At 34.6% G+C, this 26,732-nt stretch overlaps 2 protein-coding genes across 5 annotated transcripts in view; one reads left to right on the forward strand and one right to left on the reverse strand.

The window, feature by feature from the left end:
• LOC136819204 (anoctamin-4-like) overlaps positions 1-26,732 on the forward strand; it is a 40,241-nt gene that overhangs the window by 525 nt on the left and 12,984 nt on the right. Inside the window, exons 1-10 of one of the 4 annotated variants that reach the window (XM_067075418.1) lie at positions 10,751-10,842; positions 23,551-23,685; positions 23,881-24,182; positions 24,510-24,558; positions 24,724-24,851; positions 25,088-25,186; positions 25,372-25,476; positions 25,928-26,067; positions 26,251-26,308; positions 26,477-26,531. In XM_067075418.1, the coding sequence (XP_066931519.1) occupies positions 23,562-23,685; positions 23,881-24,182; positions 24,510-24,558; positions 24,724-24,851; positions 25,088-25,186; positions 25,372-25,476; positions 25,928-26,067; positions 26,251-26,308; positions 26,477-26,531 (1,060 nt within the window). In that variant the 5' untranslated portion in view covers positions 10,751-10,842; positions 23,551-23,561. Of the gene's footprint in view, positions 1-10,735; positions 10,843-23,237; positions 23,260-23,550; positions 23,686-23,880; positions 24,183-24,509; positions 24,559-24,723; positions 24,852-25,087; positions 25,187-25,371; positions 25,477-25,927; positions 26,068-26,250; positions 26,309-26,476; positions 26,532-26,732 lie in introns of those variants that run through there. The other 3 variants (XM_067075421.1, XM_067075420.1, XM_067075422.1) reach the window with 3 other exon arrangements.
• Positions 300-10,458, reverse strand: LOC136819206 (dol-P-Man:Man(5)GlcNAc(2)-PP-Dol alpha-1,3-mannosyltransferase-like). The gene is made up of 2 exons (XM_067075424.1): positions 10,370-10,458; positions 300-1,684 (listed from the first exon to the last, which is right to left on the reverse strand). Exon 2 carries the CDS (start codon positions 1,675-1,677, stop codon positions 397-399), a length of 1,281 nt encoding a protein of 426 aa, XP_066931525.1. The 5' UTR covers positions 1,678-1,684; positions 10,370-10,458; the 3' UTR covers positions 300-396.

The raw sequence follows: 26,732 nt of genomic DNA on the forward strand, positions 1-26,732 counted from the left end.
CATTACACAATCCGGGCTTTGGAAGTAGATAGATTCGCAGATAAATCTATCAAGTGTGGAAAAGAGAAAAGATTAGATGAAATAAGATATAATACAATAAATTTTTCTTGCAAAATTTTCTTCCAGAAATATGTTCCTATAAAGTTCATTTCTGAACTATGTTCCTATAAATATATATTTCAGTGTCTAAAAAGAAAAAACCTCAGCAAAGATTATGACCAGCGTTAAGAGAAAAAATACATTTTCTTATCGATTCGGAAAAAAATTGTTTTGATTGACAGTCCTAAGAAAAACTTGCCTTGTAGATACGTAAAAGTGAAATCGCCTACCGAGAAATAATAGATAAATCAATCAAAAATCCACTATAAAATACTATATATAAAAACGTGATAAAAACTACTTTGATTTTTGAGATTTCGATATATCTTCAGTTCCTCTGAAGATCAAGCCAAGTAATATTAGTAGGTGGGCTGCATGCAGCATACTTGATGAGATCACTGTAGATGGGTATGTGTTCCAACACATCTCAATCACACCCAGGATCAATAAGCGTAAAGCTGACGGCATCCTGATACTCCAAAGGATAAAAGGTAGAGTGTGAAAATACCATACATAGAATTGATAATGAAGAGAGCGGGAGCACATCATACCAATAAAATTTGAGGTGAATAAAACGTAGATGATGTCATTTGTAGATAATTTGGATTCAGCTGCTTTGTTATCAGACTGAAATATCTGAAGGACTTTATTGATCCATCCATTTCCAGGTTGTGGCCATCTTTTGAACATGAAATAAAACAGAAGGCTGAGGTGGAGAATCAAGAGGGTTAAGTGAAACCAACGGGAAAGAAACAACCATTCAGGGATTAATCTCCAATTCACTGTCCATTTATAAAAGAACTGGCGTCCCAAATTAAAAGAACGTGCCATATATCCAACAGCATTATCAAGGAGAAATGGTAATCCTAGAGCTAACTGAATTAAACCACAAATTATTATATTGGCGAGCATCTTTACCATTCCAAGCTGGTACAACATTAATACAGCAAGCCCTGGAGCAAACAGCAGTACATTCATTTTGACAGAAACAGCCAAGCTGAACAAAATGCAGCCAGTAGTCCACTTTTGGTTGATGAAATAAATCAGAGCAATATAAAATAATAACATAGCAATTGGATCATTGAATAGCCGCAAAACAAAAATTGAATGAATACGATAGGAAGCACAACATAAAAAGAACATTGCATATGGGGGGACTCTTTGGCTTTTATAATGAATGTAAAATATGACGGAGATGAACACCAAGTATAAGCCACAAAAGAAATATTGACCGAGTTTAATATTCTCTCCATGGTCTGTCAAATAATATAGCCCAGAGAAAATGTAAACAAATCCTGCTGGGTACACAAGTGGGCCAGTTCCACCTTCAAGTTTAGTGTAATCAAGTGTTCCATTCAAGAACCCTTCAACTTCATCCATGTAAGCTTTCCAATCAATCTCAGTGTAAGGAATCTTCCATATTACTGCCACATTAACAACAATTTCAGCGAGCAACAAACTCAAAGCAACAACCCAAAAATTTTTGTATTGAAAAATCAGGTCTTGCAAAAAATTGAATATTGCTACCGGGTCCAACCAGGTCTTAAGAGCTGATCTATTCCTCTTTGTTGGTGCCATAAGATTTCTAAATTGAAAAAATTGATTAAATCAGATTTGAATCTAATTTCTTTTTGGATTTTTTTGTAAAAAAATATAGGAATGCATCTTTAAAGTTTAGATCAGTTAGGGAAGCCATCCAGGATTCTGCCATTCTATCAGCCAGCAAAAATCAAATGACACTTGTAAACTTAAGTTTCTTATCATTTTCCATAGAAAATAATTGAAAACATTACTACTTTCCAAACCCTGAGATCAAAACAAATCATCTTCCTAAATGAGGGCGCTGTTTTGAATCTATTGTTAACTCATTTAAAATTGTGGACCGAGTTGCGGAAAGAAAAAAGTGCCTGCTGGCTTTGTGGGTGGTAACGCCCAATATGATCAGCCAACAAAAGGCGAGTTTATTGCTGCTGGAGTTACGTCACGCACTCCACCGTAGTGAAAGCGTGAACGATATTTCATGGCTTTAAGAATATCTTATGTGCTTAATTCTATTCGAATTTGAGTACAGGGATCGAATTAGCGTATCGCATTTCGCAATTCGCAATTCGTGATGCGTTTTTGGATTACTTACAAGCTAAAAATTGAAAATTGATCCATTTTAGGATACAAAATCATGCTTATCAAAAAATTGCGATGCACTTTCTATCCCTTATTTCGATGACTGGAGTACTTCATTGAAGATGAAGAATGAGAAAGATAAAAATGCGCTGGTTAATTTTGTTTAAATAGGTTTGTTCTATCATTTTTAAAAGTTGGAGAAATTCTACCGATGCAGAAACTTTTTACAGCCAATTAAAGACACAGTCTGCTTATACTTACTATATTTCAATTTCAACCAATTTGGACCATTTTTGAAGTCTCCAGCCTGCCTCAAAGTTTTAGCCTTGTTTTGGTTAAAACTCGTGATCACGCCCTTAATAATGAAAATTTTCAAAAAATGAAAAAAACACCCTCAGGGATTTGCCCAGGGATTTGCCCAGGGATTCGCCCAAGGATCAAGTGTGCCAAATTTCAGCTGAATCTGACCATTTTTGATGTCTCCAGGCTGCCCAAAAGTTTTAGCCTCGTTTTATCAAAAACTCGTGACCATGCCCTTAAAAATGAAAATTTTCAAAAAATGAAAAAAAACACCCCCAGATATTCACCCAAGGAACCTGAAGGAACAAGTGTGCTAAATTTCAGCCAAATCCAACCATTTTTTAAGTCTCCAGCCTGCCCCAAAGTTTTCAGACAGACGTATACATTGTCAGATTGTCAGATTCTAGCTCAACTGAAGTTGAGAAAAGTAATCAATTGGTAATCAATTGGTTATCAAAGTTATCTCGGTTATTGAAAGTTATTAATGACAATAAAAATTACTCAAACGATTATGGAGTCTTTGAATGCAAAGGATTGTTAAGAAAGTGATCGAATACTCACAAGTTTTTTGAAATTTTGGTACTCGAAATTTAATTTCTTCAAATCACTATTGATTACTTTGATAATCGAATTTATTATAGACGCATTTCAATGTTTTGATTTTGTATGGGCGGACTGATGTGGGCGGGCAATTGCGCTTAATTTGGAGGTAAACAGACTTACAATTCATATGGAGGCAAGTGAATATCAATCAAATTTTCGATATGTAGGTATATACCAGTCATAGGAGACAGAACCCATGGAAACCTAAGTATCTATCTGAGATGGCCGTGGCTTCTTCACAATTGTGAAAGACACATCTTGACTTATTTCGTACTTTTCATACTTGTCTCTAGTTTGTAGTTTTTCTGACTTTTTGGAACTTCGCGAGTTATTCTCTATGTTTTCAACTGTTTGAATGATTTTCCAAAAATTGCCACCGGTGGAGATTTAAACCCACTAACAGCCTCCTGCAACTCAACCAAATAGAAACAGTTAGTGGAAGTACCTTGATTTTAAGCATGTTCAAAGTTCACAATAACGACGTTCTTTTTATTAAAGAAACCAAAAGTCAGCGCTCTGAGGTTGTGACGTAGTTTACGAAATTGTTAACATAAAATGACATACTTTTTAACAACTTTTTTCTATGTCATTATTTTAAGACTCTTCATAGGAGAATGTGTCCTTCTATAAGGAATTTTATAACACTTCATGGCAGATTAAAAAGACAATCAGAAAAGGAAAGCTTCTTTGTTTTTCATTTTTGCATTAATGGGGAAGAATGAAATTTTCAGTAGATGCTTTATTCAATGAATATAAGGATTTCCATTTCCGTTAAATCACAATTCCCCATGTTTGACGAAATGGTAGCTATGGGTAATTCCTTTGTTCTTTTGCTATTTTCTTTTGTTCCATGTGACGTAAAGACGCTTCACAAATCAAAGTACTTCCACTAACTTTCTAAATGCAAAGTTCCAATGATCAGAAACCCAACGCTCTAACAACTGCGCCACAGATTCATGCCAGGAGAGTTTTTCTGAGGGCTATTTATATTGTATTGTATAAACTACAGACTAGACTAGACTAAAATGAGAGAAAATCACAAAAGAGTGATTGTTTTGAGAGCTACAACCCTAACCCTAACTGATAATAAACCAAATCTTAGCCAATTTGATATCCAATCACACCCAACCACACCCAAAACACACCCATACCCAACCCTACTAGGATGCATGCAGGTCTTGACACTATTCCCGCATGCCGAATACGAAAAATATATTTGTGTCTTTCGCTTTTATGAAGAAGCCATCATACCATCAGATCTTTTAATAACCCACTGGAAACCTGAAATAGCCCCCTTGGAAATCCTAAAAATGCTTGAAACCCCCTAGGAAAATCAATGAAAAGATTCCCTGGAAAATTTCGCCAATACCTCTTCTGTCAGTTACTGTACTTTGATTTGTGCATCATCTTTACGTTGTAGAAAAAAGTTGTTAAAAAGTATATACCCTATGTCATTTTATTGTCGTTGTGGTATAGTGGACATCAACCTTGATTCCTGTACAGGCGACCAAGGTTCGATTCCCACTCACAACGGTTCACTTGGCAAGTGAACAAACCTTCGCCCGGGTCAACCCATGCCATGTGAGGGGAATTGGGTAGTCAGTTCAAGGTGCTGAATTGAATTGAATTGAATTGAATATATTTTCGCTGCAACACAGCAGGATAACCCCTTACAAAAAAAAAATAGATTTCTCTAATACAATGGGGAACCTAGAAGAAACTGAAAAATTATTACAGAACTAAAGAACAAATGAATAAACGATTATCATAATATTAATAGTGACACAAAATAATGAATATAAGAAATATTTTTACTTTTATTTTATGAAAATTTCTTTGAGTAGTTTTATCTATAAGTTCTTCCTGTTACACGACCCACCCCCTCCCACCCTGGGAAAACACACTAAGCTCATGCACACACAATTACGCACACACACACACACACACACACACACACACACAAAGATTATTCGTTTTCAGCTTTGTATTTGTCTAAATAGAATTTTGTAGCTAAAGATTTTAGTTCATCAGTATCAAGGTTGTGAAAATCAGTGTCAGGATGATTTATTAGTAACTCATTCCATTGTTTTGACGAAAGACGAGAGAAAGAGTTAAGTCCAAAATTTGTGGTTTTGACCGTTGAAAGTTTTAGTAGTTTAATAGCTTTGCCCCTGGTGCCAGTTTTGTGATCAATTTCATCAAAATTAAGTGTTGATAGGACATCAGATGGAAGATTACCCTGGAGGTATTTTTGAATAAATAAGATATTCATTACTTTCACCTGATCAAAGATTTTGAGTAATTTAAGTTCAGCAAACAGGGGAGTGGCAGAAGTTCTTGGTTCACTAAAGGTCATGAGTCTTAGTGCAGTGTTTTGAAGAGTAAGAATTCTATGTGTGACAGTATTGTCACACAGTCCCCAGAGTTGACTAGCATAGCGAACATGAGAAGCAAAAATTGCATGATAAATGTTTAGAAGGATGTGAATTGGAACATAGTGACGAAGTTTGGATATTGCCCCATTTGCCCTTCTCAATGTAGCAGCAACGAAAGAAGTATGAACCTTCCAGTTTAGATGATTGTCAAGGTGAACACCCAAATACTTCACACTCTTACTTGGTGATAGAATTTTCCCGCAAAGCTTAATTCTTGGAATACAGTCCATCTGTCTCCAAGGGGAACGAAAAATAACAAACTCAGTTTTGCTAGCATTCAAAGAAATTTTGTTGGCATTAAGCCAGCTGACTAAAACTCTGAGATCAGCATTAACCCTCCCACAAAGACTCCATACAGTTTTTGAAAAATTTAGTAAATGAGTATCATCAGCAAAATGATATGTTTCAGAGGTTCTTATACAGCGGTGAAGATCGTTTATATACAACAAGAACAGCAGAGGACCCAAGACTGAACCCTGAGGAACTCCATGATTAATAGATTTTAAAAGGGAATTTGAGCCTGAAAGAGAAACATACTGGGAGCGGTTAGTGAGGTAAGATCGGAACCAGTCATTAACAATGCCTCTGACTCCGTAGTGATCGAGTTTTTCAAGTAAGATTTCGTGATCAACTGTGTCGAAAGCCTTTTGTAGATCGACAAATACACCACAGGCAAACCCACCATTGTCAAGATAGTTTCGGATACGTTCGACAATATTAATGAGTGTATGCTCAGTAGAGTGAGCCTTACGAAAACCAAATTGTCGAGAGTAGATTTGATTATGGTTTTCAAGAAAATCAGAAAGACGTGAGTACATCACTTTCTCAAAAATTTTTTCAATGTTAGATAAAAGTGAAATTGGCCTATAATTAGAGACTTCAAGGGGAGAACCTTTGTGTTTGAAGACAGGCACAACTTTGGATATTTTGAGAGTAGAGGGAAAAATACCACTGAGAAAGGAGTAGTTTATCAGCGCCGATATTGGCACAGAAATATCAAGTCTTAAAAGTTTAAGGATTTTTATAGGAATACTATGAGGACCACTTGCTTTATTTATTGAGAAAGAGCCAATCACCTTCGCAATTTCTTGATTAGTGGTTGGTGCTAAGAGGATGGAATGCAGATTTGGATCTTTCATGAAACTGCTGAAGTGATTGTAAGAAGGCGGCATTTTTTCACGAATAGAATCAGCTATAGTAGTGAAAAAATCATTGAAGGAATTGGCTACTTTCTCAGGATCTGATGTCAAAGAGTCACCTGTGATGATTGAAATGGGTGATTCTGAGTTAGCCCTTGTTGAGATTATATCGCGAACACCAGACCAGACTTTTCTAGAGTTTTTAGAATGGAAATCAAAATATCTGATGTAGTGGTTTTTTTTACTACGTCTAGTCAAAGTGACTATCATATTTCGATACCTACGATATAATTCATAGAGTCGATCTTTGGACTCCTTAGTTTTAGCCTTAGCGTGTTTTGTTTGGTAGTGGTCACGTTTTTTGATTGACTTCAAAATTCCTGGCGTTATCCATGGTTTTGTTTTTGATGTTTAGATGTCTCTCTACAAGTACTTTCATTCTGTCATTAAAAATATTGAAACAGGAGTCTGGATTATGACCAAATCTCAAAAAAAGGGTGTCCCAATCAACTTCAAGAAAATCCAGAATAAATTCTTCTCGGTTGAAACGAGACCAGTCTTGCTGAAAAAAAGTATTATCTTCACCGGGAAACTTACCTTCAAATGATGGAAAGAGACAAAACTGGGGGAGATGATCTGATATGGAAAAGCATATGTTGCCAGATACAGTTCCATTATCAGATGGGCTAGAAATAATATTATCAATGAGAGTCCTTGAGTCCTCAGTTATTCTTGTTGGTAAAAGGATCTGTGGAAGTATAAGATTAGAATCGAGGATATCCATGAAGGACATTATTTCTGAATCATCCTCGCATTTTAAAAGATTAAGATTGAAGTCTCCAAGAAGGAGGAGTTGCTTTTTCTCAGAAGAAATTTTACTAAGCAGAGGTTTTAGAAAATCTTGATTGAAGCCAACCATTTTTGGATGGCGATATATAGTACCAACAATGATATTGGTACTGTTTGGTAGGATAATTTCAGCAAAGCATGATTCAAGACTACATGAAGAATAGCAAACTTGGTCTAGGTCTGTCCTAGGTTTGTAAGAGAAAGAGTGTGAAATATATAAGGCTACTCCACCTTTAGAAGATTCAGTTGGTGTAAAAAACTTTTCGTAACCTGGTATAGCAAAGTCCTCTTTTTTTTCGAGAGGACTTTCTGTTTCGGTGTCAACAAGGCTTTTGGTTTCTGAAATCCCTATGACACTAAATTTAGAATTGAGGAGGGCAAGCAAATCTTCAAGGTCGTCAAAATGTTTTGAAAGTGAAGCAATGTTCAGGTGAAAGGCAGAAAATTTAGATGGAGTGTTGGCTGCAAGCGATTTGAATTCATCGCAGTCAACATAACTACAGCTATGAGCTTGAAACTGAAATTCAAGCTCATCATCAATTTCGTCACTAAGGCTAGTGACGACCTTGTTGAGATCAGATATTAAGGATCGAAGTTTATCACTCATGTCACCAGGAGCATCACCATTAGAATTATTAATGTTTAATTCAACAGGAAAAGGAAGGGAGTAATTGATGCAATTCGGACAAAACCAGGTCCCAGAAAGGGAAAGGACTTCAAATTGTTTTAACGTGAGACCAGAGCATTTTCTTTGGTGGATCCAGTGGTCACAAATATCACATTGGATTGAGTTACATTTTTCACTGACATTCTTAGTACAAACTGAGCAAGGGAATATTTCAGGCATAGATTCTAAAAAACAGACACACTCGGGACACACAGCACAGGTCAGGCAGAGAATAAAAGGGATGGAAGAAACTTATACAAACAAAACTGACACAAATAGGTATAAAATAAAATAATCTAGATTTTTAAAGAAGAAAAAAGAACAAACCTCTGACAGGAAAGCAAAAAACCACGGAATTTGAAAAAGCACCACTGTCTTTGAATGAGAAAAACACACGAGTGTACAGACCATAGCTAGCACACCATCTTGAAAAATCGTATTGGACAAAAGTGCTTAGCAACTGATTTGTTATGAAAAAAATTGTAAACTAATATGGCGGAGAAGTAAGAAAATTGTTCGAAGACCCGAAGACATGCAAAAAATATGAAATAAGCTACTCAGTAGTTTCAATGTTATTATCTGGGTTGAAGAAATTGTTGTAATATTTTAGTAGATGGTCCTTATGCGAAACTTTGATTTTGGCATTGCTGTTTTCCTTGGCTGTGACAACCAAGGATTCATTTTGAAACTTGTAGGAAAAGATAAGGTTTTCTCTTTTTAACGAACGACACATCCAAGAAAGTTCTCTAAAGTGGTCGTTGAGATTTTCACTGATATAGATTGGCAAGTCCGGTAGTTCAAGTTCATTAAAGTTGACATTTCCAAGTTTCTTTTTGTTTTTTAAACATTTTTCTGAGTTTTTTCTGTTCACAAACCTGACAATTGTTCTTTTTGTTTTGTTGTTTCTTGTTGGTGGAAGTCTGTGGCATGCCTCTATATCGTTCTTCGTTACTTTCACATCAATCTTTTCCAAAATCTTAATTACTTTATCTTCCAGTTCTTCATCTCTTACATCATTGCATATGCCACTGACTTCCACATTATTTCGCCTTCCATATTGATTTTGCTTTTCTATGTTTATTGTTTGTTCCTTCTCACGTTGTTCTAGCTTGTTCACTTTATTTTTTAGATTTTCAACAGTTTTTTGCAATTTTTTGTTTGACTCGACCAAGTTTTTTATGATAACATTTTTTAGTTCGGTTATATCTTTTTGGATGTTGAGTTCATCTAGTGTTAATTTGTCTAGTTTTTCATTTATTTTGTTAAAGTTTTCTTTCATAAATTCTTTTTCTTGTTGGTTTTGTTGATTTCTTGTTGTAATCGACATGTTGAATGTTCAAGATGGTGTGAGCGCCAAAAAATCTTTAGAGCTCTTTACTCATCGAAGTCCGAGATGCGAACTGAACGGGTATGTATGCTGACGGGATGCTTACTCAAAGCATCTATAGTTGCGAGAATGGGCTCCCAGAGCCCCCTGTAACTCAACCATAATAGAAAAAAAAAAAAAAGTATGAGGACCCTGCGCCAACGCACCGGACTGTCCGGTGTATTTGTCTGGTGGCAAAAAGTATCCTTTCGCTACACCGGACCACAATAAGTCCGGTGTCAGTCCGATGTTGCATACAGGGAATTTTGGACGCCGGACATTTATGAAACAAAAAATTAAGAAACACCGGACGCACACCGGACTGGTCATATGCGGTGTTTTGATTGTCCGGTGGAAAAAAATATCCTTCTCTGACACCGGACATCCAACTTCCTTAAGTCCGGTGTAAAGATTGTCCGCTGGAAAAAAATTCTCATTTTACACCAGACTTTCGCGTGTCCGGTGTTTGTTAAGTCCGGCGAGAGTTAACAATTTCGTAGAGTTTTAATTTTTATTTTTAGTTGACTTGTTCTCACTTGGTTGATTTCCCGTAATAAAAAGAAAATCGTGAACTTTGTTATTGTGAACTTTGAACATGCTTAGAATCTGCCTGTGCCCTGACTGGTTTAAAAATCACATGGATCAATGTTTTTAAATGTATGTTTAACGTTCGGCCATCGGCAATTTACAATTTACCAAATTGCTGGAAGTGAATGTATCTCTTAGTACTTAGATACATAGAATTTTAGATGAACGAATGTAGAAAAAGAAACAGATACTGAAGACTTACCTAATCTGCTGCTTTCCTACAAAAATGATCAATGATCAGGATCGTCTGTGCTGTGTTTGTGCTAGTTTATAGCTTGATCTGGGCTGCCGTTTCGGATACAGTGAATGCCCTGTTTTCCGAAAGTTATATATCTTATCTCCCAAGAGGGAGTTAAGCTTTTGAGTGGCCGCTTATTACCTTGGATTTTTGAGCAAATGAAAACGGGTTGTATAATTTTAGTATATAGGAAATAGTAAAAGTAAAAAATGCTTAGAAAAATCCTATCTTCTGATTCTTCGTCAGTCAAAGGAAATTTTGCTAGCCGTGGTTTTACACTCATAATTTATATTTCCGGTAGTTATAAACATAAACATAAACAAATCCAGCAGAGTGTGGTGGGGAGAGGACAACAGGCCGTCAATCAAGCCTGAACTAAACCAAAACTGTCAGACTGTATTTTAAGGAAGATGACAAAATCTTATGGCCAGTTTATGGTAAGTATTCTTAAGGCCTTTTATTATGTATCAGTTTTAGGCTTGATTATCACTATTATTATAATAAAAAAGCTTCACGGCGTAGATTTGAAGTTTGAAATCTGCTGCCTTCAACTTTTCCCAGTTAAGTTGGCGCAGCTCCAGCGTAACATTTCCCTCCTTTCAAGACTGGCAAACTGGAAAGCGTAAATAATGGTAAGAATAAACAACAAAACCCATCCAAATTAACATGTGGCCAGGTTATTTTTCCGTCATTCTGCCTCTCAGGGGGTATAGACGTTTTTTTAAAGAGGCAGCCATGTTGAATACCGTGAGTGGTCCTAAATCCGACAGCCCTGCCTAAATCCGATGGGGTCTTTCAAAGATACAAACCAAAATAAAAACAAACCTTTCGCTGTGACGCAACGAAGATACCAAAGTGTCAACTAAACTGAGAGATTTGATATATTGAACCAAATGAAACAAATAGAAATAACAATAATTGCTTCTTATGCAAAACATAATTTTTTATTGCAATATGTACAATGTCATAAATGACAACAGCAATAAAACAGCATCATAAAATGCAATTTTTTTTACGATTCACACTTTTTAAATTACCAACATAAATTGGCATCTTGACATTATAGCCATCTTGTTAGATGTTTTGTTTCGAGAGTTCTTGCAATAGTTTATCGTTCAACTTGGAGAGGGAATGTTTATAAACATAGAATTTTTTTCATAACAGCTATTTGGGGGATCGGAATTAGGCAGGGCTATCGGGTTTAGGACCACTCACGGTAATTATGTACTCCAGCATAAAAACAATGATACAGCCATGCATAATTTTTAAAATATGCATGATACAGTAATTATGCATGGCTGTATCATTGTTTTTATGCTGGAGTACATATATAATTATTCAACATGGCCAGACGATCTCAATCGAACGGAATCGACAATCAAACCAGTCGAACCAAATCAAACGCAATCGACCGATTGAAATTCGATTGTCGAACGCAATCGAATCTCAATCGAATATTACTGCAATTTTCAGATTCAATTGATATTCGATTGCGTTCGATTGATGTTCGATTGCGTTAGATTGCGTTCGATCGTCGATTCATTGACCCCCGGATTGTTCATTGCATAATTTCTACGGGAAATTGAAAGTAATTTCATTTGGCTTGTGATGTTTGAGAGCTTGGATGTTGGAAAGCTACAAGAATAAAGCCAGACGATCTCAATCGAACGAAATCGATGATCGAACCAGTCGAACAACAATCGAACCAATCGAATATTACCCAGAATTTTGACGTTCGATTGAGATTCGATTGCGTTCGACAATCGAATTTCAATCGGTCGATTGCGTTCGATTTGGTTCAACTGGTTTGATCGTCGATTCCGTTCGATTGAGATCGTCTGGACATGGCTGCCTCTTTAAAAAAAGGTCTATTGGTTAGGGTCAAAGCTACAGCTTCATAGCAATAATATACCAATTACATGTGACATCATTCACAGTTAGTGAATTAGTAGCCATTTTTTTCTCTAAAACAGAAGAACTGAAGAAATGGAGGCAGAAAGGATTATCTATACAGCTACATCATTTCTATTTTATTTGGTTGAGTTGCAGGAGAGGCTTGCTTAGATGCCTATTTTCTCTATTAGCTTTCAATGATCAGACGGTATTAATCGAACGTTCGATATTGTGATCAAAGTAATCAATAATGATCAATAATAATCAAAGGTGGTCAGTGACCACAAATCAATTTTATCGGTGATCGAATACTCACTCTACTCCAGATTATGGCATTTTCTTCAACCATAGATATATCATAGTAATTGGTTATCGAGCTAATCAATTGGTTATCAAAGTTGTCAAAGTTATTGAAAGAAATCGATAACAATCAAAGTATATACTCGAATGGTTATTGAGTCTTTGAAGGGTTGTTAAGAAAGTGATCGCATACTCACAATTTTTTTTGAAATTTTGGTACTCGACATTCGATTGTTAAACGATAAGTGGTTGTTTGATTACTTCAATCATTATCGATTACTTCGATAATCGAATTTATCGATTAGTACCGTCTGGCAATGAGCGCCCCGTCAGCACCTTGGACTGACTACCCAATTCTCCTCACATGGCATGGGTTGACCCGGGCAAAGGTTCAATCACTTGCCAAGTGAACCGCTGCGAGTGGGAATCGAACCTCAGTTGCCTGTGCAGCAACCAAGGTCAATGACCACTATACCACAGCGCCTAATCAAAATGATTACCGTGAAGTCAGGTAACTTGCACCAGTGTAGGGAAACTTGAATAGCCCTCAAGCTCAAATGAATGACCTGGCTGGTCATTAAAATATAAAGTTAAATCAAAACAAAATGGTAGTAGAATAGATCTGCGAGCGGAGAGCGGAGCTGCGTAATTCAATTGTTTTGAAATTTTGCTGCTTTGGTTGGTCAGTCATTTGATGGCTGTGCAAGTTTCCCTACACTGATGCAAGTTACCCGACTTCACGATAGTACCTTGCATCTCCTAGGCTTTTTAAGTATTTCCCGTTTGGATCTGCACATATGACAAGGTTTTTCCTTTGTTCTTACTTTCCGTGGGTGAAACCTATGTCAGTTTATGAACAGGCAGCTAAACTTGAAAAAGTTCCAAACAAACATGACCAGAGAACCTGGCTGGTGCATGTTTTAGGAGTGTTCAGGCCAAGTTTTTGGAGGCAAAAATCCAAAGCTTTGTGACCCAATCATCAATGAATTCATGTTCATGTCAATTAATTGTTTGGTGAAGAATTTAATAAGTAAAGTGCTCAATACCAGAGAAAAGCAAAGATAGAGCTTCCATTAAATAATATATTTCCTTGACAATTTAAAAATTGTACATAACTCTGAGTTTCATGCTCTCCTAGCAATCGTCACATGTGAATAAAATCAAAACATACTTCTCTTTTTCTACAAAGGTTAAAACATTGAAAAAATTGAAAAATTATAAAAAGTTAAAAGGTGATAAAAATGATGCGTGCCTATTAAAAATTAATTTGTAATTGTAAAATAAAATGCTATGGTGGATCCGGAGGGACCTTTTTAAAGTTTTTTAATAGATATTTATTGACGTGTCTGCAGGTTGAAATCAGTTCAGTTCTCTTGTTAATTAGTTTTTGTTTTGACTTAATGATATGGTATTTTTCCGTTAAACATAAATTGCAAACTTTACCACCATTGTTGTATGGGCGAGCTCGGTCGATTATCTTCCAGTGGAGCATAAAGGGGGTGTTTTGATTTTGGAGACTTCACACGTATTTTGACAGTTCTGTTAAGTTTGCCTTGTCTTCGTGACGAAACGTGAAGTTATGTTGATACCAACGTGTTTTAAAAGAATTTTCCGTTAGCCCAATGTAGTTGACTCCTTCTTCATTCTCTTGGGATTTTACGGTACACTGGTATATTACTTGTTTTTCTAAGCATTTATCGTTAAGTGGGCAAGAGTTCTTCTTGCAACAATTACAGGATTTTTCATCAACAGGGGTTTCCTCAGACAAAATATTCTTATTACGAGAGGAAATTATAGTTAGTGGCAACATTCGGCATACAACTGTAGCTTACTTTGAGATTGAATTCATGTTCAAAAATATGAGGCAGAATTTGGCCTTTTTCTGGGACATAAAATTGTAACAAGCAGAAATTTTAAGAATAAATGACCAGACAATGTCAATCAAACGAATCAAACGCCGAATCAATTGAACGCAATTGAACGCAATCGAATAATCACAATTTGATTGTCAAACGCAATCAAACTGCAATCAAATATTACCCAGGATTTGCCGTTCGATTGCTTCGATTAAGTTCGATTGTATGTATGCGATTAAGTTCGATTACGTTTGATTGATTTAGATTTTATTTGCTCTGGTACGATACTTAAGCGCTCGCCGAATCAATTGAACGCAATTGAACACAATCGAATAATCACAATTTGATTGTCAAACGCAATCAAACTGCAATCAAATATTACCCAGGATTTGCCGTTCGATTGCTTCGATTAAGTTCGATTGTATGTATGCGATTAAGTTCGATTACGTTTGATTACGTTTGATTGATTTAGATTTTATTTGCTCTCGTACGATACTTAAGCGCTCGGCTACCCACGCTAAAAAGCTCTAACGGAGTGATCCAATTTAATTTAAACGCGATCAAACTCATCAAACTTAATCTTAATCGAACGAAATCGAAGATTAATCGAATGTAATTGACAATTAATTGAACCAATGGAACATAGTCAACAATTAATGGAACCAATCTAACCTTACTCAAACGCAATCGAACACAATCGAATATTACCCATGAATCGGCCGTTCGATTGAGATTCAATTACGTTCAACAATCGAATCGCAATTATTCGATCGTGTTTGATTACGTTTGATTGGTTTGATTGGGATTTTTGTTCGAAGCTGTTCGATTGACACCGTCTAGAAATGATAAAAAGTTCTGTACAACTTGTGTTTTACTCTTTACAACCATTTGTAACTTTACATAGAGGTAAAAACAGGTATAAAGACCGTATTTTCAGGAGAAAATCTTGTAGAACACCCAGGGGCGGATCTTGGATTTGGAGGGTACCATGCAAAAACAAAGTTTGCTCTAAGGAGGCCCGACCAGGGCTGCAGCCTAAAAATTGTGTCCCGTCCGTCACACATTTTCATTTATAACTCAAATTTGGTTCAAGAAAATAGCTTGAAATTTTCAAATCATATATTTTCATTATAGAGTAATACTTTTACATAAAATTGACAAGAATTTAGAAAGTCAAATTTAAAATCGAGTGGATAAAAGGCATATGGACATGCAGGATGTCCCGTTTGCTATTAGACGAAACAAAGTATCAAAAATGACTTAGTCCTGACTGATACCCTCTGCCACAGTACCAAATCCACAAAAACTCAAGTTCTAATACCTAGCACATCTACTTGTATGGTCATTTGAAGACAGTTTGTTTTCAAAACCACCATATAAATTTGGTGCAATTCACCCTATAGAGCGAGAAAGACCTTCTGTCAAATTTGTTGTTTTGATATTTGAAATTATTAAATCTTTTCTATGAATTATGAATTAATTGTATGCAAAGTGTTACAACTAGCTACGCAAATGAAAATAATTTAATACACATCCTGATTTTAAAACTACGCAAACTAGTATACAGAATCAAGTTTCTAAGCAGTCAATATGCTAGATGATGTGGAACATTCAGATTGTGATTAATTGCAATAATCTTGAGGGCCATATTGTTTGTACATGTAATTTTTTTATGAATTTAAGAATTCAGTTCTCCAAAAACAAAGAATCCATTAGCATTAATTTTCAAGCCAACACTTAAATAATGTTTTCTGCAACCTCGTCCTTGAAGCATGATCTTTGATGTGTCTGTACCCTTCATGTGTATCCTGTTAACATCGAGCTTCCAGTCCTTGGGTTGATTTATAAAGAAATGTTCAATGTTCAACCAAGCCAAAACCAAAACAAAGCCAAATGAGCAACTATCAAAAGAAATCTCCTGATGGTCAAAATCTCTTCAAAATCCCGGGAAACATGGAAATCGACCTCAATGAGCTCACTTTTGCAAAAGTTTGCATGTTGCGTGGTACGCAAACTCTTAGTTCCACAAAATTAAAGACAAAGACTCAAATTCACGGACCTGCTAACACAACGTCTGTTATGGCCTCATTATTTTTCGGCTAAGAACATAAGCGGAGCATATTACTTAAGGCTCTATCTACAGTAAAAAAAATTCAATAAGGCATACAATACATCTTCCGCTTCCATTTTTTATTTGCAACAAATAACTCTTTGGTTAGCTTACCATGCATGCGCATGTTATGCAGGGGTGTCGCACCACCCCTGAACACCAGAATGATAAATCTTTAACACTTTTTCTGAGGAAAGCTACCAACTTTTATCAACTCTTTAAATTTCAACTACAAAACTAAAACCTTACTCGTTGTTAAAACTGTTCTTGACAAATCCATTCCAAAGGTTTTAGCTTTCCTTTCCTACATTAAAATGATGAAATGTAACCGAAACTCTGACATGCTTAAAATTCCCTTTTTCATAGAAACTTTTTCAAAGATCAATAAAATGTAGACACAGGAAGAAACACAAATCTTAACTGATCTTAATTGACTTTAAATATTTAGAAAAATGGTGAAAAATATTTCTATTATTACAAAATACAATAAAATTATAACAACTATACAAAAGATTTGGAACTTTTCTAACAATGTTGCAAATTATATCACTAATTTGTGTCTCTAAGATCAGCATAGACTCCTTTTAAAATGCTTTTAAGACCTGTAGTGTAAAAAAGGAGCACATCCAAACATAAAAGATAACTGTAATGACACAAAATCTGGACAAAACCTAACAGGCCAAGTAGACCAATAAGGGATCACTCAAAGGCTTAAATCTGTCTATTTTCATAGTTATATTACTACTTGCAGACTAAAGTAGTTGGCTAGTATGAAGGACTGGAACACTGAAGCTATTATATCTATAAACAAAACACACAAGGAACATCATAGGATAATAAAAGAGCTTGCAGGTCTCAAGGATCTGCCTAGTTAACAAGAGTAACAAGAATATAAGTAAGTTTGGTAATATTGTTACATTTTTATTATATTTTCGTTCATTTATGTTTGTTCGTTGATTTGAATGCTCATTTAAACGAAATAGCATAAATCTTAAATAAGAGGTACATGATCCATAGCTCTTAACCTAAAGGTAGTAGCTATGTAAAAATGTGAATTTTGAGTTGACATTACAATTTTATCGATTTTGTGTGTTCTTCATTGTTATCAAGTGTTCTGAAGATGCATGGACCTGATAGTTGTGCATGTATTGCTTCTCTGTTGACTGATCGACCGTCTGAGGGCGGTGTCTTACAGTGTAGATATATATGGTGAAGATCAGAGATCTGACCTCAAGGAGAGCAAGTGTTGAAAATACTAAATAAAATAAAGATGAAACCTAATGAAACATAAAAAGGGACTAATATTTTTATAATTATACATTTTTTTCATTTTTTTTCAATTTTTCTAAATATATAAATCAAACCAATCAAACATTCTGTCAAGAAATGAGAATTTTATGCGAAAAAGAACCAACAAACCAATAGACATAAAGTTTAAAAAGTCAAGCAGAAACACAAACACAGCAATCACATAAATACAAACACCAAAAACCAATCAAAAAGACAATACATTATTAAATCTCATATTTTTCTTGAATTTGAAAATTTGACCCTGTAAACATATTAGTTTGTAACACATTTTGTCTGGATAACTGCCTATAAATATTTTGTAGGCTACATCTCATTCTCTTCCTCAAGGCTCAACTATTTTTGTGTCGGATCTGTGATTTAAGATGCACTTTGATTATGTGTTATGAGTATTAAAACATGGTGAACTTGAAGACCAAAAATAGCGATAAAAGAAGTGCAGTAGTCAGTAAGAGTAGTCTATTACAGGGCTGCAAATAAATATTTTTAGTCAATCGGACATCATGTCCGACAGAAATGAAATCCTGTCGGTCAAACTCAAAATCCTGTCGGTCATTCAGTGTATTTTTTTTTTTAAAGTTACGGAGAAAGCGAGTAGGAAAAATAAAAGTTACCTTTGAACAGTTTGTTACTGTATATAACAGAGAAATTGATTCAATAAAAGTGATCTTAGAAACACCTTTGGAAGTTACGAAGAAAGCAAGTTGATAAAAGTTAACTTAGAAACACTCTTTAAAGTTATGAAGTAAGCAAGTTGATGAAAATGATCTTAAAAAAACTCTTGAAAGTTACGAAGAAAGGGAGTCGATAAAAGTTAACTTTGAAACTCCCTTGAAAGTTACAAAGAAAGCAAATTACTAAAAGTGATCTTAGAAACAAAGAAGGTTACGAAGAAAGCAAGTTGACAAAAGTAATTTAGAAACACCCTTAAAAGAGTTACAAAGAAAGTGGGTTGATAAAAATGATCTTAGAAACAAAGAAAGTAACAAAGAAAGCAACAAAGAAAGCAAGTCGATAAAAGTTAACTTAGAAACACCCTGGAAGCTACAAAGGAAGCGAGTATTAAAAGAATAGGCTAAGTAAGAGACAGGGGTGTAAGAGATTTATTTTCAACTCTCAAGTTAATGGTTTATTTCTTTTTTCATTCGGACATCATGACCGACACAAAAGATTTTCAGTCGGTCAAATAGCTTTTTCAGTCGGACATTGACCGATGACCGACGCTAATTTGCAGCCCTGCTATTATATGATAATATTGGTAATTATGTTACTGTGTTCTTTGTTAATTCAGTTTTCTAACGTAAATTATTATATTAAGATAATGAATGATAGAGAACAGAAAATACATCAACAAATATTATATGCATATATTATTCCCTCTCAAACCGCAAGTATATTTAGCGTTAAGATGTAATTTCAAGATTCAAATCTTTGAAAAAAATTTTAACAGGCGGTAAGTTATAAACTTTTTAAAGCTGAAAATGGGTTTATGATTCGTTCTCATGTTCCTTGGTGTCAGCACCACGATTCTGTCTTAGTGACAAGCAGACAGGACCTGTGTATAAGCCGATGCCTGGTTGGAAATTGAACAAAGTGATTAGTGTATATCTAATGCGAATATAGAGAGTTCTTTCCCATAGCTTTTTTGGTGGGCGGTTGCAAACAGTGTGTTTGAAATACGCTGACCTAGTTAGCTAAAAGATTACTTCAAAATACACTTGTTTGATTAAAAAGTAACAATGTTGTTTTTTTTCAAATATTTGACGTCAGAACAGATCAGTCGCGCTCTTCGTTTTTTTTTTTAATGGAGAATTTTTAATAAAATACAAAAACATGAAAAAAACGACCAAATTTCAACAAAAAACGGTATCGCCTAGCAGAATTTCAACAAGAGATGAAATCGAAAATGTTGCAAATCGATGTACAGAACAAAATTGCATAAAAGATGACGACAAAATGAGATTAGAATGTCATAAATGTCAACGAACACTGTATTATGCATGCACAGGACTACCATCTTACCAAATACAAATGTTCCTGAATAAAGGCTATCGAAAATACCAATGCATAAATTGCTGTTCCATCGATCAAGAGCTACACCGAAAAATCTTGGACCAATCAGAGAAAATCAAAAGCTGCACACATAGCCGTAAAGAAATTGAAGCGTGCGAAAATATTATCAAGGTGAAAAACGAGAATGAAAGGAAGTTGAATGTTGCGGTTAAAGAATTACAAGCTAGATGTCAGGGATACGTTAAAGAAAGGAACCATGTTGCCGATACAATTCAAGCTCAATTTTTAGCGCTGGAAACTAAACTTACCACTAAAATCGAAGATACAATATATGCGAAACCTACAGATAAAAAAACGAAAACAAATTCAAAGAAAAGTTTTGCCGAAATCACGAAAACCAATGACGAGTTAAATCATCCATGGAGTGGAAGAGAATGGCAATAGAGATGAAAATGATTTCGTAAACGAACTCCTAAACGACGTTAAAATAAACACAGAGCCAACTTACGTCTCCCGTATTGGTAAAGAATCAAATCGTACACGACCAATCAAAGTTGTATTTAATGGCGGGCATGTAAAATACAAATTTATGAGAAACTTAAGGGAATTGAAGCAGTACGACAAGTACGCCAACATGAGCATCACAGACGATTTAACAATAATGGAAAGAGACCAAGTAAAAGAATGGAGAAGTAAAGCAAACGAGAGAAATCGAGCAATGCCGCAGAGCGATTACAAATGGAGAGTGCGAGGAAGTCCTCAAGGAGGATTATATTTAAAAAAGATATTTTGTAAAACAAGATCGGTTTAGTAATCTTTGTAATAAACCAAACCAATGTATGAGCGATTTATAGAGGCCCATGTGCATGCACGGTGGCCTGGAAATCTGTAAAACATTATTATATTATTATTTATTATTTTCCTGAAATGGATAATTATTTTTGAATTTCAAATTCAAAATTTTCATTTTTTGCAGTACCAAACACTGCCTCATATTTTTGAACATATTCCAATGTTATTTCAGGCTAAAGACCAGAGACCAGACTAAGTTCTTGTATTTCTCAATGTTTTGATGCTGGAGTTTCTACCCAAAATTTTACTTTTAGTCTTTTTTTTTCAATACTTTAATGGGATAAATTTTCGCGGGGATTAATTTTCGCAGATTTCGCGGATTTGGGTGTCATCCGCGAAAATAAGTCCCATTGGAAATTTGAAAAAGGCCCATCCGCGAAAATTAGTTTCCGCGAAAAATTTGAATTTTTTTTGCAATCTGCGAAATTTCTATTTTTATTGTTTATTTTCTTTATTCAGTTACTACGTTCATATTTTGTTTCTATTCCCTTTGTATTTCAAAAACAGTTTTGACATGAGAAACTAAATCTAACTCATTTTCAATTTAATTTTCTTATCCCGAATTTCTCTTCCGCTTTTTTCCCAAATGGGCTATGAAAATTTAGCTCCGCACCATGGAAGTTCAAATTCAACTTTTGATAGTTGTAATACATATCTCCTTGCCCTATTCCAAAACACCCTCTTATTACTTAAAAAAAAAATTCTTAATTTTCCTGGAAAAATTTTATTTCAATGTTTTGACCCTTTTCAAAAATTTTACTTTGTACCCCAACCCGCGAAATTAAATCCCCGCGAAAAATCAGGAAATCCCTCATCCGCGAAAATTAATCCCCGCGAAATCTTAAAATTTCGCGGATGAGCTCAACCGCGAAATTTAATCCCCGCGAAAATTTATCCCATTAAAGTATTAGCTTATCAATATGATCTACTGGTCACTTTTTCAAGTAAATGAGGAAGATGTCAGTATTGCCAAGTAATCTAAGCAAGCCTGATTCTAACCTATACCCAGACCTGCCAACTTGAGATGTCCATTTTGCATGAGATTTCCAAGTGAAATCTGAAATCTTAGCCTGGTTTTTTTATTTTCAAAATCGAAAATCAGGAAAACTTTTTTCCGAAAATTGGAATTGGGGTAACTTCTTTCCAAAAAGGGAATATCAGAAAACATTTTTCCTGAAATCAGAAAATGGGTGAAATATTTTTTTAGAAATTGGAAATTCAGGGAGACTTTTTTGCCAAAATTTGGGAAATCAGAGAAAGTTTTTTCAAAAATCGAAAATGGGTGAGATTGCGTGAGAAATCAAGTTTTTCAAAAGTTGCTTGAGACACTGTTGAAATGTGTGACTCTCACGCTCAATGCATGAGAGTTGACGCTCAATGCATGAGAGTTGGCAGGTCTGTATGCCTCAAGGAAATGTCTAAATCTTTATAAAGAGTCAATTCTTTTTTATCCTTTTAAAAAAGTAGCCCTTATTTATAAGTATTGTGTTCCAGGCCAGTATCACAACCCGATTCTACAATATATGTAGTTCTGTAAATTCTAGAATCTACAAAATGTGTAGATTCTGTATTATCAGAAACTACATAATATGTAGATTTCAAAATCTACATAATATGTATATCTTAGAAGATTCTAATAGTGACGTAATGTTTTAAAACAGGCCAAAATCACTCCAGAATCTACCAAATAAGTAGAAGTGTCAACGATTTTAATTATGTGGGTGCTTGAGTTAAATTCAAGCTCCAACCCTGACCCTAACTGTCTAGATAGTGCGTGCTCGAATTAGTGGTTCTCATTGTGGTTTATACAATATAGACCTATATGTGGAGCAATACTCCATCTTTTCCGGTTCTACAAAATACGTAGAAATTCTAGAAACTACAGAATATGTAGATTCTGTGCTATCAGAAACTACATATATTGTAGATTTCAACCAATTGACAGAACTACATATATTGTAGAACCGGGTGTGATGATGTGTTGTGTGTTCAGGTGTATCAAGTAAAATTTTATATACCAATAAAATGAAGAAACAAAAGTAAGCAGAGTAAACTTTTCCTATTCAAAAAAGTGGTATATTTCATATCAGATGATCTGGTTTGTGAAGTGAGAATTTAACTTTTGACAAAATTTTATAAAACTTAATGAAAATGTAAGCTTACAATAGCTTTTTTTATTAGAACTCGATAAGAAATATTCAAAATGCATATTTTATAATATTCCTGCTTAGCTTTCAGTGGTTCAACTTTAAAAGCTCCACTAGGGAGACCTTAATAATTAAAACAAATGAGATGGAATGTTATCTTCTCTTATCAATAATAAGTGAATTCATTGACTTAATAAGATTACTTTTTGTTAAAATAGCTGTAGGGCTTTAGCTTTTTGAGATCATGCAGCTACTAGTTTAAACTTTTACTGGTTAAAATGTTAAAATGATAATTTTTTAAATCCTTGGAAACAGCAAACAACTTTTACATAGAAATTCAAGCTGTTGTTTGTTCGGTTGGAAGATGAAAAGATTGTAAATACCTTTCAATAAATTTATTTTGTTGCTTTCAATTATTCATTTTGTCTTTACCTAAACGGAAGATAAATAATTTTACAAATAGTAAATTATCATCACTTCATTTAGGAATGAGGAACTTTTGCGCTAAATCACCTAATTAAATCTTTGTAACAACCTGTAGTAACCAATATTTTGATCTTTAATGGACTTTTAAAAATCATAATAATAAGCTTGTTAATTAAAAATGCACTTCCTTTTTCTTAATTGAAACAAGATTAATTCTAAACATTTTTTTTTCCTTTTTAGCAAACTAGAAGATGAGTGATAAAGGGAATACACCACTAATGGCAGGATTTACACGACAAAAGCTACCTCCTGAATCAACAAGCTATGATTATGGAGCTTTAACAACTACACCTGCACCTCCCACAACCCATCCAGGTCTTCAATAATTTATCATGTTTTGTTTTTCGAACCTTAGTTTCTTTCAATTTTAATTAAAAAAATCTTAGCTTCTTGTTTATCTTTTAACTTTTCAGTGGAAAAATGATTTTATCTTAATGATATATCAGACTGATTTTACTTTATAATAAAAACATCCTGGTGTCTAAACTATTTTGCTTCTTTTTTGTTTAGGATACAATAATCCCAGTTATGGACCTCCTCCAGGCAGCGGGGGGAACTACAGTATTGGTTTCGATAGCATTGGACCAACAACTCCTATTCCTCCAATCCCATATGGAAACCCAAGTACAACGCAAAATCCTGTTTATAACCCTGGCAGTGCTTCTCCCTTTGTACCAAGTATGCCCTCCAATGAAAATCAACCAACCCCTCTAGAAACAGAGGTTCCCAAGAAAACCTCTTTTGGCTCCAGAAATAAGGTTGATGATTCTAGTGTACAAGATTCAGAAAAGATTGGTGATGCAAGAGAACCGGTAAAATAACTCATGAAATCTTAATGAAGGTTCTGTTTTGAATTTTTGGTTTTAGAACTTAATCCAGAACTTTTCCTTCTCTTCCCTTTGAAAAATTAATAAATAATTAGAAGTGTGTAAAAGAGCACTACAGAAACTTTTCTCAAATTATTTTTCTTTTCTTTTTCATTAAGAAAGAGAGTGAAACGTGATCTATATTTGATATTTAACACATACTACCTTGAAGTAAATTTTTCTGATTATTCTTTAGTTGCTATAAAAACCTGCATCAAGACAGATCAAGAGAAGAAAGTTTTAGGATATTATTTTTTCCTCTTTTTCTTAAAGGTGAATGTTGAACAATCCACTATGTTTCGTGATGGAAAAAGGAAAATTGGTTGGTTTTTTGTTTATGTTTTTCCTATGTTTTCTAGTATCTTTCTGGTATAACTTAACGTTTAGTCATAGATATTAATTCTTCTGCACTTTCCTTATTATGTCAGCTTTCATTTATAAAGACTCAACTGACTTTGGCTTATGGACATTTTTTCTAAACTTTCAGATTATATCCTGGCATATGAGCCTTTTGACATGGATGAAGCCCGCAGGAAAAACAGAACTTCCAAACGAGAAATGTTTGAAGAGAATTTGAGAGGATTGGGTCTTGAGTTAGAGACTGAAGATGTTGAGGTGAAGTCTAATGTTTTGAATTTAAAAGATATATTATTATCAAGAATACTTTGGTGAACTATTTACCATCATTTTTGTCTAACTGCACTTATCGAGTTTAATGAGCCTACCATTTAATAAACCCACGATTTACAATGAGCCTACCATTTAATAAGCTTACCATTATTGTGAAATGATTTTCTTTGGCTTTTTTTTGGTTATTTTCCTTAATATTTTGAATCGTTTTCAATTCATAGAACTCGTGTGATGGAAAAACAAAGTATGTTAAAATTCACATTCCATGGAAGTTGATGTGTGAAAAAGCAGAAGAGTATAAAATGAAGATGCCCTTAAAGGTTTGTTTTCCTTCTCTGGTATATTTCTATGTACCTTGTCCTTTTAATGTTTCTGTTACTTATAAAGAAACCCTAAACTATCTGTATGTTTGCTTTAGAATCTTCACTATCCCTGTTTATTAATCAAATTTTATGCGGCTCTCCAGTTTATGTGTTTAATTTGAATGGTGAAATTGTTCTTTCAGGTCAAACCAAGTAAGAAAGGTAGTGGAAGAGAGGTAGTTTACAGGAGAATCACAGAAAGCACTTGTGACATGAGACATGATTGTGGAGACATTATAATTGTTGAGGTTTGATCTAAAGTACTTGGAAAAAAGGTTTTCATTAGCAGAAAGAGTCAGAGTATTGATATAGGGATGTCCTGTTTTGTTTAGCAAGTTTTTTACTGTTTTATTTTGTGCCTGTTATTCAGTACGATAGCATTGACAGAAAATCCAGATCAACAGGAAAATTTATTGATTGTAGCTCATATCGATTAGAAGCATTGTTTGAAAATCCTCCTTTGAATAGTATTAGTCGTTTTTGGTTCCAACTTTCAAATTTGTTATATTTTGGGGTCCCAAGGGAGTTTTATTTCTGACCTTGTTATTCTGCCCATAAAGAAATTGTCATACTCAATCAGATGACTCTCAAACTTTTTTATAAATACATTGTTGTCACAGTTCCTCAAAAGCTGTCCCAAGCATGTGAACTCTCAATGTTTGCTTTATTTTGAGTTTTTTGTTTGAATGCCAATTTCAGGAGAATGAAATGGATATTCGAACTTTTACTGAAAGAATGATGTCCAAATTATGTTGGTTTAATCCCTTCGAATTGGAAGCAGATATCCCTGAAGAACAGAGTTGTTATACTTGTGCGTTCAGAATGGATAGGATCGACCAGTAAGGCCTGAACTTTTTTCACTTCATCGCAACAAACACTCGTATCTTTCGTTGTTCAAAGAGCTACAGATAAAAAATTTAAGATTGGTAATTTTATGTTATAGAATCACTTCTTTATTTAGCCACTTCAAGTTGATCATTCTGGTCTTCAAAATGATCATTGACGTCTTCTTTTCTTTACAGATTTCGATTTCCTGCAAAGAAGCAAGATTTTTTTTCAAATTCCCAACGTAGCAGAGTGGTATGTTTATTAGTAGCAACCAATAGAAGTTATCTCTTTAGTCTCTATCTGCACAGTACAACCAAGATCCCTGATCTTCACCTCTTTCGGTTTACTTTATACTATATTCTATACTTTTTAAGTTCCTAAACCAAATGCACTTAAAATTGTTCTGTTTTTTTTTTTCAGGTACATAGGATTTTAGAAAAATGTCGATATGATGAGCGCAAACGTTACCAACTAGGTATCCACATAATCAGATCATTCTTGCCAATATAAATTAAATTCCAGGAATAAATGTTCAGGATACTTTTTCTATTTTTATCTTCGCTATAAGGTCTATTAAAATAAGTACTATTAGAACTAGTAGTCGTATGGTTTGGAGTGCAATTAACGATTAACGATTAATCACAAGTAACAAAAGGAATGAACGAATGCAAATCAT

Source organism: Clytia hemisphaerica, unplaced genomic scaffold, assembly GCF_902728285.1.
Source record: "Clytia hemisphaerica strain Z4C2 unplaced genomic scaffold, Clytia hemisphaerica genome assembly, whole genome shotgun sequence".
Lineage (NCBI taxonomy): Eukaryota > Metazoa > Cnidaria > Hydrozoa > Leptothecata > Clytiidae > Clytia > Clytia hemisphaerica.

Bases quoted from the DNA above. Each gene is read 5' to 3' on its own strand.
- LOC136819206 (XM_067075424.1), bottom strand. From the start codon at position 1,677: ATGGCACCAACAAAGAGGAATAGATCAGCTCTTAAGACCTGGTTGGAC.